Here is a 12,874-nt window from a genome sequence, read left to right as displayed (position 1 = left end):
CCAAATATGGTCATTTATCGGTATAATAAGTTATACGCGGCTCGGAAATGCAAATCTACGAGGTAGATAACTCCCCACAATTACCGATTTATTATCTACATGCATAGAAAAATTAATAAGTAAACCTCAACCGTGACAAATGACCAAAGCTCAACAAAAAGTGAACTGAAGAAATGTTTAAGTTAAATAATTCCACACTTGGGGTTCTTACGGACGCCACCACAGGGTGCTGTGCTATTACACCAATTCTCTGCCGATGTATTAAACCAATAAGTTCACTTTGTTAACAAATTGATTCCCCCTTTCCTAGATTACCAGATATGACGGCCCTCGTATATGAAGTCTAGTTTTTTTTTACCAATTTCTTCTGGAGCAATATGTGGTTTAATAGCTTTTTGGCCTCCTGTGCTTCGTTCTGGTCACTCAAATATAAAGGGTATTCACAACAAGCACAATTATATGTCACTGAGTGAAAGCATGACATCTTGAAAACAGAACCTTAAAATAACTATAAACTATTATTTAAATTATAGAGCTTTTCCGGCTATATAAACTTACTCAGCGAAAAAGTCCACCATCATTTTAACTATAAATCTTTAATACTTTTGATTAGTTACAACATCTTTTGTCATATTGAAGAAGCACGTAGCCTCGTACCTAAACAAATCGGCTAAGCTAAATATATTCAAATAAGTCGAAATTACCGTAGCCAAAACACCAAAAACCATAACCGACAAAGACGCGGTGAAATCGCATTTCAAACCATACCAACATTTCAAAGTATGTAGCCAGGATTTGCGCAAACGCAAACGCCAAGACAGCGATACGCCGCGCTGTTGTTGTTGTTCCAACATCAATAACTGTTCCATATCGGTATGTACGGATTCGAAATTCAAATCGAGCGGTATACTGCCATAGGAAGACTCCGTGGCAAAACGTTGATGAACTCTTTCCATTCGGCGAATACGCCTATACAGTAGTGGCGGTAGAATGAATACTAACGGCGCGACAATTGTGCCGCCAACAATGTCCATGAGTACACCGAAATTGGGCACAAACTCTGCTATGAGCACTTCGAGGCCCACAACGGAAGAGCGCAAGGCGATGCGCTTCCACGAGAAGGCTGCCAGAGAAGAGAAATTAAGTTAGTAAATGTTTTGGTCGGCCAGAAACATGTATGTAAATATGTATGTATGTATGTATAAATGTTTTCACTCCTTCCTCTACCTTCTCTGATATGTAGATAATTTTCAATCTGCAAAAACATCGCTGAACTACCCACTATGATGGAGAAGCACAACTGTACCGCGATAAGTATAAGTAGAAAATATAAAGGTAAACTTTTCGGTAGAGATTCGAGCAGATTATCCGCAATCATTGCGCCAAACTTGTAGATAGCAATAATGGAACCGAAAATCGCAATGGCACATNTTCGAGCAGATTATCCGCAATCATTGCGCCAAACTTGTAGATAGCAATAAGGGAACCGAAAATCGCAATGGCACATGTTACTGTAATTGAAAAAGGGGGTTCGATGAAAGTGTGTGTGTGTGTGTGTATATGCATGCTAGGGTGCTACTTAAAATGTCGGCATCTAAATTTTGTATGGGTCATCCGTTTATTTCGTTCTATTTACAAAATATGTACATTCACGAAAATTTTTAAAATAACACAGGCCTGCGAAAATTAACTTTATTTTCCCGCTTCCAAATTTATTTTTATTGATGACATGCATATTTAAGAATTTTTAACAATTTTCATGAAGAGCCAAAAATACATATTATTGAGAGCAGTTTGAATGGGAACAAAGGGTCCGGGAACGTTTCTACTAAGAACAAAATGCCAATAAAACTCTCGGGAATGTTCTCACGTAGAACGGAATGAGAACGAAACTTTCGGGAACGTTTCCAATAACAACTAAATACGAACGAAAATATCAAGAACATTTCCAAAGAGGATCAAATAAGAACAAAAGTTTTGGAAACGTTCTGCTAGAAAACAAAAGTTGGAGAACTTTACGTTAAGAATGAGAGGAGCATATGTGTGCTGGGATGAAAAATCGTTTCAGTGAGAAGCACGATTGTTAGTTCTAAGCTAGAGGAAGCTGGATCATTTCAACTTGCAGATTATTAACCATTACAGTCAAATGTCCATTTATGGAACAATTTTTAAATTTCTGTGCTAGAAAAGTGTATGTCCTAAATCTTTCGTTGCCTTTATTTGCATAATTATGTTTCAGTTCAAACATTTCGAACTAATGGAACGCTATGAGAAAATTTTGTTCTCGCTTCCTTTCTTTTCGAATAATTCATAGAAGATTTGTTCGCGTTTCGTTCGCCGTCAGTAAGTTCCTGAGACTTTAGTTCCAAAATCGTTCTTCGACAGAAAGTTTCTCAGACTTTTTCCTCGTTTTATTCTTTGCGAAAACGTTCCGGAGACTTTTGTTTGCTTTTTTTTCTTTTTGGGAACGTTCCCGTTAAGAACGATCTCGACAGTTTTGTTCTCATTTCGGTTTTGGTTTTGAAGCGTTCTTGGGAACAAAACTACCAGAACGAGTGTTTGTTTCGATCATACTTTCTGTTCTTGGTTCCTGAGTATTAGTTAAAAACTAACTAAAACTAGGTAAATCCGAAAGACTTTTGGAAACTCGAAGTTAACGCCAGTAATACGCGGTAACACTAAGGAAAATGAAAAAGTAAATTTGCATGAAAATTGCAAGTTATGTTTTAAAGGGAGAAACCATCGCTATTAGGTTTCAAAATGCATTTTGAGCTCTCCTCATAGCTATAGATGAGTTTCTTCGTAGTTTTCAGGTTAGTTATTTTAAACCTGTGTTATTTGGAACTTAGTGAAAAATTTGAAAAATGCTACCCTTTTTCCGGAAAAACTTAAACAAAGGATATTCTTTGGAGCTTAATATTTATTACACGATGAATCCACATGCAATGACTATGAATTTGTATGAATAATTTCCCATAATATTTATGTTAAATTTAGCAGATTTTAATTCTTTCATATCGTGGTTATGACGCCTAAAAATTAATTTAAAATTTTTAAATTTCCGTGGATGTTTTTATTTTTTACGTAGGATCAAATAAAGGGATGTCCCATACAAAATTTAGCTATTGGCATTTTAAGGAGCATCCAAATACATACTACATATATAACTATGTACATATATAGCAAAATGTTATCAAGTATTGAAGTGTATAAATTTATTTATGAGTTCTTATATCATAGCAAACTCACCGGTAATGCCGCTAAATGCGGCCCAGTAAACTTGAGACTTTTGCTGCATATCGATTTGCAAGGTGAGTAACATTGGATGAATGTCGAACTGGAAAGCCAAAATGCTGTAGCCATTCAGAAGGGCCAATAACGATGGTAATTCTACAGAATTACATAAAATATATCACAAGTATGTATGTACATAAGTAGTAGTTAGCTGCATAAGTTAAAAGTCAATGAACGTTCTCATTTATGTGTGAACTTACCCAGGCTGACACCTTCGAAGGGTTTGCCCAACGGAGCTGAGGCAAAGAGGCAAAACCACAAAAGAATTACAATCACAATGAGTACGATAAGTGAGAAAATCGCCAAACCCCTGCGATAATATGTAAAAGAAAGATATAAATTACAATGCATGTATGTACATACATATGTGCACCGTCTTGAAAAAGGGGCACAACTCAAAATTACACATGGTATTCATATGCTTCAGCTTTGGCTGAAAGGTAAATAAAAGCTCTGCGGACATATTTAGCGCATAATTTCAAAAATGCCAAATTTTGAGTTGTGTCTCTATTGAAAAATATTTGTCAACATTCAACTATATATACATATGTACATATCGTCGCATTAGAGTGTAAACCTGCTAACTACCTTCAACGAAATTTTACAGCGCAGGCAAAAAACTACTAGGGTGGTCCTCAACACCTACGTCCATGCTAACATAGTCGAAGATATAACATATAAATTTTGGTCCCGATTGGAGACGGTTTAGGCTTGTCGCATAGGGGGGCAAAGTTCAGATTCCTCTACGTAGACTCAAAAAATTTAAATTAATTTATATACAAATTTTGGTTCCGATTGAAGTCGGTGAAGGCGTGTCGCACAGGGTTGCCACCTGTTTAAAAAATCAAATTCAATTTGAACTAAGCGAATTAAGTAATTGAAATATGTAAGTAACACCATTTTGGTGCCAGACGAGGGAGGTTTAAGAAGAAACATAGTAGTTTGAAAATATTTTGAAAAGGGTTGCCACCAGTTTTAAAAGTCAAATTAAATTAAATTGTAACCAGGATATGTGAAATGTTACAAATGGGTTTAAAAAACGAGAGTTTTAAGAAATCTTTACTTTGAACATGTATAATATTTTTGAAGTATTTGAAGAGGGTTGCCAACGTTTTAAAGGTTAAATTCAAATTACTTAATAATGATTGCCACGTGTTTAAAGAAATTTAATTCAACTTGGTTCATGAGTTAATTGAAATATGTATCACAATCAATGATATTTACAAAGATTTTAGTTTGAAAATACTTTTGAAGAGGCTTGCCACCTGTTTACAATGTCGAATTTATTTAACTTATATACAAAGTATATGAAATATTAAAATAAGGGTGTCAAGGGAAAGAGTTTTAAGAAAGATTTAGTTGCATTAGGGTTTTCACCTATTCGAAAACTCATATCTATCAAAATTTAGATGAACAATTAAAGAGCTGGGCCTGTAGTTTTATTTTTTGAAGTTAAAACATTTTAGTGGTACAGTGTGAGATTGTATGCTCTATTTCTAAGCTATATTTAAGAGGGTTGCCACGTGTTTAAGAAATTAAATGTAACTTAGTTCATCAGTTAATTGAAATAATTATTACATATGTTACGTTTTATTTGCAAGCAACCAATAAGTAATATTAACAGTTTTTTCTCTGCGCTATAAACTTTAGTTGGAGGTTAGTTAGCACGTTTACACTCTAAGGCGACGATATACTATTTATGTATACATACATACCACGACTAAAAAGTATAATCGGACAAACTTAACTTCCGTAGACTCGTTTTTTTTTTGTTTGGTTTCCTATTGGTTTTTACAACGAAAAAGCCAATGGCAGAAAACAACGTTCTATTAAAAAAAAGTAGAGCATGCGACTGAAGTGACACTTTTTCTTTCTTTTTCCCATTGGTACAAGGGAAAACATAAAATAAAAATGTTAAATTGTGCGTTGTCTTATTATTTGTTGGGCTGTCAAAACCAGCTGTCGTTTTATATTAGAATAACTTTTGTGTACTCAAAATAGATTTCATTATAAATTTTTGTCATTAAAATCAAAAAATTAATTTACCAAAGGACTGATCTGCGCTCACTTGTTTGAAAAAGTCATCTCCTTTCATTTATATGTTGTCCGATTATTCTTTGGATCCACTGTATGTGTATTACCATTTTTAAATGCATAGCTTCTTCTTACCGCATATATTTGGGACTGCGCAGCCACATAAGCGGACAGCAAAATATTCCTAATATAATGACCCAGTAGCAGAAAGAAAATGAAAATTCATTATCGGTTATACGTTCGCCAACCAACTCGAGATTTTGCGCAGCTAATACCAAACTTGGTATAGCTGTGGCAAATATACTGATGTCTAGTAAAATACGTACGAAGATGCTGAGGCAACGCCCATATGCCAAATCGGCAATAGCTGCATAGGGATATCTGAGAAAGAAAAGAACATATCGGATGAATAGTCTTACCGTTTTTTTTTTTTTATGTGAAACCATCTTTATGGCTCCGAGCTCATTCGTCATAGAATCGCCAGCTCTTACGAAATAAAGTAGAAATCAAACAAAACCTTTGAATTGAATGAAGTAATTTGTTCGAAATTAAGCAATTTGTGCTGTAGTGTGAACACATTTTAACATTGAAGTAAATAACAATTTCTATGAATTTAAAAATTTAAAAGTTCAGCGACGATAAACTTTAACTTTAACTTTAAGAAAAATAGTTAATGAATATATATTTTTGAGTTGAAGGTAGCATGATTTTAATTTTTTTCTTCTGGCAATTCGAGAGCTTTCGCAAACTCGCCCCGAAAGAAATTTCGGGCTATTTCGGCCTAGTGAAATACACAAATTACTCTCTCAAAATTGTCCTCAAAAGTCCGGCTATCTCGCCTTCAACTCCAGAAAATTCGTATATTTTGCCTGCTCCTAGATTTCCCAAGTACTTTTAAATTTTTATGAAAGTATTTATGCTAAAAATATGTACACTGTGTGCCTGCCGGAGGGACGGCTATTAGAAAAGTGCATTTATTCCATCGTTTGGGTGTTACACACATGTGGCGAAAGTTTTGAAAGTTGATAGGCAATTGGCGAAGTTTTTTTGGTGTCGGCCCAAACCGAAAAACGTTTGTAGTGGCAAATAGGAAGAAGAAAAGAAAACAATTGGATAATCTGAACTTAGAATTGATTCTATATCCAGCGTCCGGTTTAGTCTAGTAGTTGGGGGTTCATTAGATATCTGGCCTGGGCCCAAATCGCGGCATTCGATATCGAACGTAACTCGAATCGAAATTCAATTTTGAGACCACGGCATTCGATAGCGAGTGTGCTTCGCCCGCTAAAATTGTATGGTGGAGAAAATATCTGCCTTTCATTCGATTAAAAACGAGTAATCACTCGATCACGAATGCCGCGATTCGGGCCCAGACAAGAAATCTAACGGACTACCAACTACCAAGCGAAAGCGGACGTTGGATATGGAATCAATTTAAAATTCTGATTATCCAACTGTTTTCTTTTCTTCTTCTTCCTATCTAGCACTATAAACGTTCGCCAATTGCCTATCTCCTTTGTGGACTTTCGCCACTTGTTCATCGCTGGCGCAGACAGGTAATTCGTACAGTTCTTCGGTAATCGTTACCCACGTGAACAGCGCTGTAGATTTTTCGTAGAGCAGTACACCCAAAGCTTTCTCAACTTTGTTCGATATCTTCTACGTGTCTGCGCCATATACAGGAATGGGCATGATGAGAGACTTGTATAGTTTTTGTTCGCATAGTTTTTGTTCGTCGAAAGAGGGCTCTGCTTTTCAATTGCCTACCGAGTAAAAATTAGCAGCTATTATTGGCAAGAGTTACGAAAAATTACACTGAAGATGGCACAACGCCGAAACAGGTTTGTCTGGAAACCAAGCTTGACAAGGATGACAGAAATTGGTTCCAAAATAAATCAGTTATTTGTTTTTTTTTTTTAACATAAATCAGTTATATTGCACTTGATCTCCAGGCTGTATAGGATTTGTGCTGGATCCTAGGTAGGCAAAGTGCTTCTTTATTTCAAAGTTATAACTGTCAACAGTGAAGTGTGACCCCAATATTTTTTTTATATTTTGCCAGTAGGTAATTCGGCTTGTCCTCGTTTACCGCTAGATTAACCTCTTCAACTTTGCTCTGCTTCGCTAGATGTACCCCTATAGGAATACCTTAAGAAATTATATCGTGGGTTCTTTGCATTTGTGTCCTTATTGCTGGGAACCATCGATACCTACTTCTTTAAGACTGTATTATCAATTTGACCCATAGCACCGTCATTGCACAAGTCTTAAATTCTCTACTCACCTACTTTTCTGCGTTATGGACGGATCGAAGGACTCAGCCATAATCCAGCATTGGCTAAGTAAAAACGAAGTGTAGATTTGTAGCACAATTATGGACAGAACCAAAGGTATACCGAGGACACCCAGTTGCACCAGTAGCGATGGCAGTGTTATGAACGGGAGAACACCAAATAAATCAATGATGTATAAGACGGCAATGAGCAGTGTTAAGTTCTGCTTCTCTTCGCCGATAATTTGCAGATGTGGCAAAGCACTGAAACGCGCGCGCGACAAAAACGGTAATTGGTCATTGTGTGACTGCGTAGATGGAGGCAATGATGGTAGGTCGCTGGAGTGGTAATATGCCTTCGAAGGACGCAATGCAGGTTTATGACGTCGCTTAAAGAACATGCTGCGTGTCGATTTGTAAAACAAAAAATATCGTTTACTTGCTTTGTTGTATGTATGTACATATAGTATTTAGGTATTGAGCTAATGCCTGTTTAAGATGAGTTTATTTGCTAACACATTTTCCATTATGAATTGGCACAATTGTGGAGCCATTTAATTAACAATACAACTGGACGGTTGAGCGTGGCGCGGGCAACTGAGGCCCTTTTTGTATTAGAAAAGCGTTACAAGTCCACAAGTTGCAACCAAGACATAACCGTTAGATACATACATACATATGTGTGAGAGAAGAAATACCTATGTATTTTATACATATATGTACATATGTATGTACACCAACGAGAAATACCAAATGCAATAGTTTGCGCTCAAAGTAGTTGCCAGTAATTTGATCCTCCAACAGCAGCAATGTAGGCCTGTGGCAAATATATGTAGGAACAGTTTACATACATACACTTGTGGTCAGCTGATTAAGTTAAGCGACATTTCGACCAGTTTTGGTTTTTTCTCTTTTATTTATTTAATGTTTACAACTTTTTTATAAAAGTCTAGCACCATATACATTTTTTACCAAAATTAAAAAAATTCACAAACATTTTAACAAACATTTAACATTTACAACCAAAAACTTTGTATTAAAAAATTTTAGAAAAATTTTAGGTATGCAGTTTTATAGCCCATTCAATTCTAAAATGCTAAGAAATCGCGTTGATTCTCAATAGTTTTTTTTTTTTTTTTGCTGAAGGTGTTTGGCATTTTCCTCCATATAATAGTAGGTTAGGTTAGGTTGAAGTGGCTGCTAAGCCCAGAGGGCGCCAGCACACTTAGGCCCGATCAGGGCCCATTGTGATACCACATGGATCCAAAAAAACCCCTACTCCTTAAACAAGTTTGTGGAGTCTGCAAACCTTAGCAACTGCCGTATTCCAAACTTAGCAGTCGCGCTTAGATCGTCTAGAAGACCTATACCTAGGAATTTCTGTCTTTTCCTGCCCAGTGCTGGGCAATCGCAGAGTAAGTGCCTTATTGATGCAGGCTCTTCTTCGTCGTGGCAGCTCCTGCAGTAGTCATTGTGACTAACCCCGAGGCGTTCTGCGTGCCTTCCTATCAGAATATGTCCTGTGAGCAGACCAATTGCCAGTGACATATCGCCTTTATTGAGAGTGAGAATTTCTCTCGATCTCCGTACATCCCATTTTGGCCATGTAAGCTTCGTTGTATTACAGTTTTCAGTGCGCTCCCATCTGGAGGCCGCTTCTTCAAGGAAGTTCTCCCTTAGTAAGAGCTTGCAGGAAGCGAGTGGCATACCCACCCTCTTCCAGGCTGGTGAAAGTGGAGAGCAAGTACCCGCCCTTGCAAGCTCGTCTGCCTTCTCATTTCCTGGTATGTCACTGTGCCCCGGTACCCATACCAGGTGCAAAGCGAACTGCTCTGCCATCACGTTAAGTGATTTGCGGCAGTTGGCAACTGTTTCCGAATTTATAGTGACAGAGTCAAGCGCCATAAGGGCCGCCTGCCTGTCTGAGTATATATATATTTCCGTAATGGCGATATAATAGTAACTGTCGAGCATATTTTACATACCTTTATGGGAGCAAATGCTCAACACCGTCAGCTAAAAAGAATTATTCAAAATCAGCGTCCTACTAAAGTTTAATGGGTTATAAAACTGCATACCTAAAATTTTTTCTACAAATTTTTAATAAGAACTTTAAATTTTTTATAAATCTGGTACGAAGTTTGAAATGTGATTTTATAAAAAAATTATAAACAATAAATAGACAAAAGAAAAATAGCCAAAACTGGTCAAAATGTCACCTAGCTTAATCAGCTGCCCACAAGGGTTTGTTTGTTCAAATGTACATACATAAATACGTAGATTCAACGTAAATGCAAACATACTACGTGGCATAGAACTTATGTGAAGTAAAACGGGTGGTCCATATAGTGTTTTTCGCCCCCTTTTAAAGTATATGTTATTTTGACAATAACAGCTCTTTCCCGCAGGAAATCTTGAGAAAAAGTCAATAGCATATCCCCGCGAAATGAAATGAATCGTTTACGTTTGAACAACGTCTCTTTCTTCACGAAACGCATTTTCATCCCGGCGGCTACGTTAACACTGCTGTATCTGGCGATCGGAAACCCCGCACGAGATCGTCGAGAAACCAAAACATCCTAAAAATCACTTTATTGAAAATTCCGCTGGAAACACCATTTCGGTCTACGGTGAGCGCTACGGTGGCGTGATAAACGATTTTTTGTGACCGGCAATTGAGTATTTGGACTGGATGATCTTTGGTTGAAACAGGATAGCGCGCTATGTCAAATTCGGTAATCGTGTTATCAGCTGTTTCGGCGATGCCATTTGGCCACCACGTAGCTACGATTTGATACCGTTAGACGCTCTTTTGTGGCGCGTCGTGAAGTATCACTGTTATGCGAACAATCAAGAGAAAACTCGAAAAGCCTATAACGAAGGAGCAATTACATTGTAAAAAGATAATAAATAATAAGCTATAATTGTGATATTTCAGGCCCCTTAAAAATCTTCTTGTGTCTGGTTTACAATAACTTATCTTAACATTTAGTGCAGGTATATAAACTCTCAGTTTTTTTTTTTTTTTTAAATACACCACTATATAGACCACCCTGTACACACATACATATTTACTTTACTACAAAGTTCAATAACATTGTTTTTAGTAATCAGAAAGTTTTACAAAATGTGAGACCGTTGGAATTCTAACTTCATCTTGCTAAAATGGTTTTCTTTTTAACCGACTTCAAAAAGAGAGGAGGCTATCAATTCGCCGGAATGTTTTTTTCATGGACAGTGCCGAAAATATAAATAGATAAGCGACATTTTGACACTCTTTGGTTGTTTCCCTTTCATATATTTAATGTTTATTATGTTTTTATGAAAACGTAAAAACCATGTAAGTCAAAATTTCAAAATTTGTACAAAATTCGACAGTTGCATCAAAATTTTTAGCTTTTCAACTCGATGTCTTTAAAATATTCTGAGTATGCAGTTTGTAGCCCATTCAATTTTAGTACAACAAGGTGCAACTTCAAAGTAGCTAGGACTTACTATTTATTTTTTGCGAAAGTTCGACTGAAAGATTTCAAATTTTCAGAAATATTTGTTAAAACTTGACAAATTTTTATAAATATTCTACGAAGTATGAAATTTTTATTTATATGTTTTTTAGATAGTTATCTATATTTTCATAAGATAATAAAATTTTTTTGTAAAGAAATAAAAATGGACAAAACTTGCTAAAATGTCTCTTCTCTTTTTTTCGATAATTCTTTTTGTAACGGGTAGGTGGTACTTCAAGCATGGTTCCATACTAAGTAATTTGGTATATATCCAATCTTTGGATCATGAAGAAATTAACGGTACTTGAAAATTTTTATATAAGACTTGAAGTCGGTGGTGTTATTTGCTTAAAAATTACTTTTATATACATACATTAGGGCGGGTCAATTTTATTTTTTACTATGTGCGTATAGCATATGAGAATTCTGCGTGCCATTCTAAGCAAATTTTCCGAAGAAACCATGGGTATAAATTATATAAAGGACGAATAATTATTGAAAATGAAGTTTTATTAATTAGATTTTTTAAACTAATAAAATTCGAAGGGCGAAATTCGTTCTTATGCACCAAAGAATTTAAACTTTTTAACTCTGGAAAATTTTTTCTTTTAAATCATAGAGAGAAAACCTAAAAACGTAGCTTTACTATTTTTGGCTCCAAGTTTCGAGAGTATATTGATTTTATGTGTGTAAAATTGACCGTCGGACGGTGTTATCGGTCATATATCCGTTATTTTTCCAATTGGGTCTAATTTATGATTTAATGTGAAACCTGCAAGTCTCGGAAAATTTTCAGAACAAAATTTGAAATATCTATTACAAAATTTTGTATTTCATTAATAAATTTTTTATTTAATTTAGTTTGATTGCATTTAAATTTATTTTATTTTGAATGTATGTACATTAAGGTGGTCCAAAAAAAAAAAGATAAATGTTAAACTCTCAGCCCCTAGGATTTTCCTAAATGGTATAAAAAATACCCGTACTTTTTTGTTAAAAAAAAAAAAAACAAATATAACGTGCCCTAACCGCCAAATATTTTTTTCAAATTTTTCTTTTCGATGCAAAAATGTTCCTAGAGCACCTAGATGCATTTCTCAATTGTTTGTTTTAAAATTTTTTTAAACCAACGATTTTTTATGGGCCCCCTTTGCATTTATATATGTTTATGCGCTGCGAATAAATTGCTCCATATCATCGTTTGAAGTACAAAACCACGTATCGTCATTCTGCAAAATCGCGTAACTGACATTTGCTGCCAAAAATTGCATTTGCTCACACAAGCTCTTGGCTAAATGAATTTGCTTTATAAAACGAGAACCATTTTGAAATATGAGTGTTTTTAGTCTCTAGAAAATAATTTATGCAACCTCACATACGCGGTTTTGCATTTTGTTGATACGCGGTTTTGTACTTTAAACGACGATATATATATGTATGTGTGTACATATGTAAGTCGAAATCTTTGAATATACGGGAAGGAATAGGGAAGCCCTTGATAAGCCAACTCCATTCCACTCTGTGAGTATGCAAATGCATACATATGTGCATACACCAAATGTTCGTATGTATGTACACCCACTCTATGTACCTTATTATTCCTATACAAAGTTTGCAATGTCATTGCACTTTTACCCGGTGACAATTAAGAATTTTGTACATCATACAAGAAAGCAAGCATTGTATTGCAAAATTTTATTTTTAGCAACATTTTATACCTGAAGAAAATTTTAACTGTTCTACATTTAAAGCGACCTTCAAAAACTAT

At 35.6% G+C, this 12,874-nt stretch overlaps 1 protein-coding gene across 1 annotated transcript; it reads right to left on the bottom strand.

Annotated features, from left to right (window-relative positions):
• Nucleotides 1-596: 596 nt before the first annotated feature.
• Nucleotides 597-8,182, bottom strand: mah (solute carrier family member mahogany). Its single transcript, XM_017616182.1, has 7 exons — nt 7,613-8,182; nt 5,464-5,709; nt 3,495-3,604; nt 3,250-3,390; nt 1,465-1,511; nt 1,228-1,387; nt 597-1,123 (listed from the first exon to the last, which is right to left on the bottom strand). Exons 1-7 carry the CDS (start codon nt 7,999-8,001, stop codon nt 597-599), a joined length of 1,620 nt encoding a protein of 539 aa, XP_017471671.1. The 5' UTR covers nt 8,002-8,182.
• Between the last annotated feature and the right edge of the window lie 4,692 nt (nt 8,183-12,874).

Source organism: Rhagoletis zephyria, unplaced genomic scaffold (assembly GCF_001687245.7).
Source record: "Rhagoletis zephyria isolate East Lansing unplaced genomic scaffold, Rhagoletis_zephyria_1.1 Rzeph_scaffold_01161, whole genome shotgun sequence".
Lineage (NCBI taxonomy): Eukaryota > Metazoa > Arthropoda > Insecta > Diptera > Tephritidae > Rhagoletis > Rhagoletis zephyria.
The sequence above is the reverse complement of the archived record's forward strand: the minus strand, read 5'-3'. Positions and strand labels throughout refer to the sequence as shown.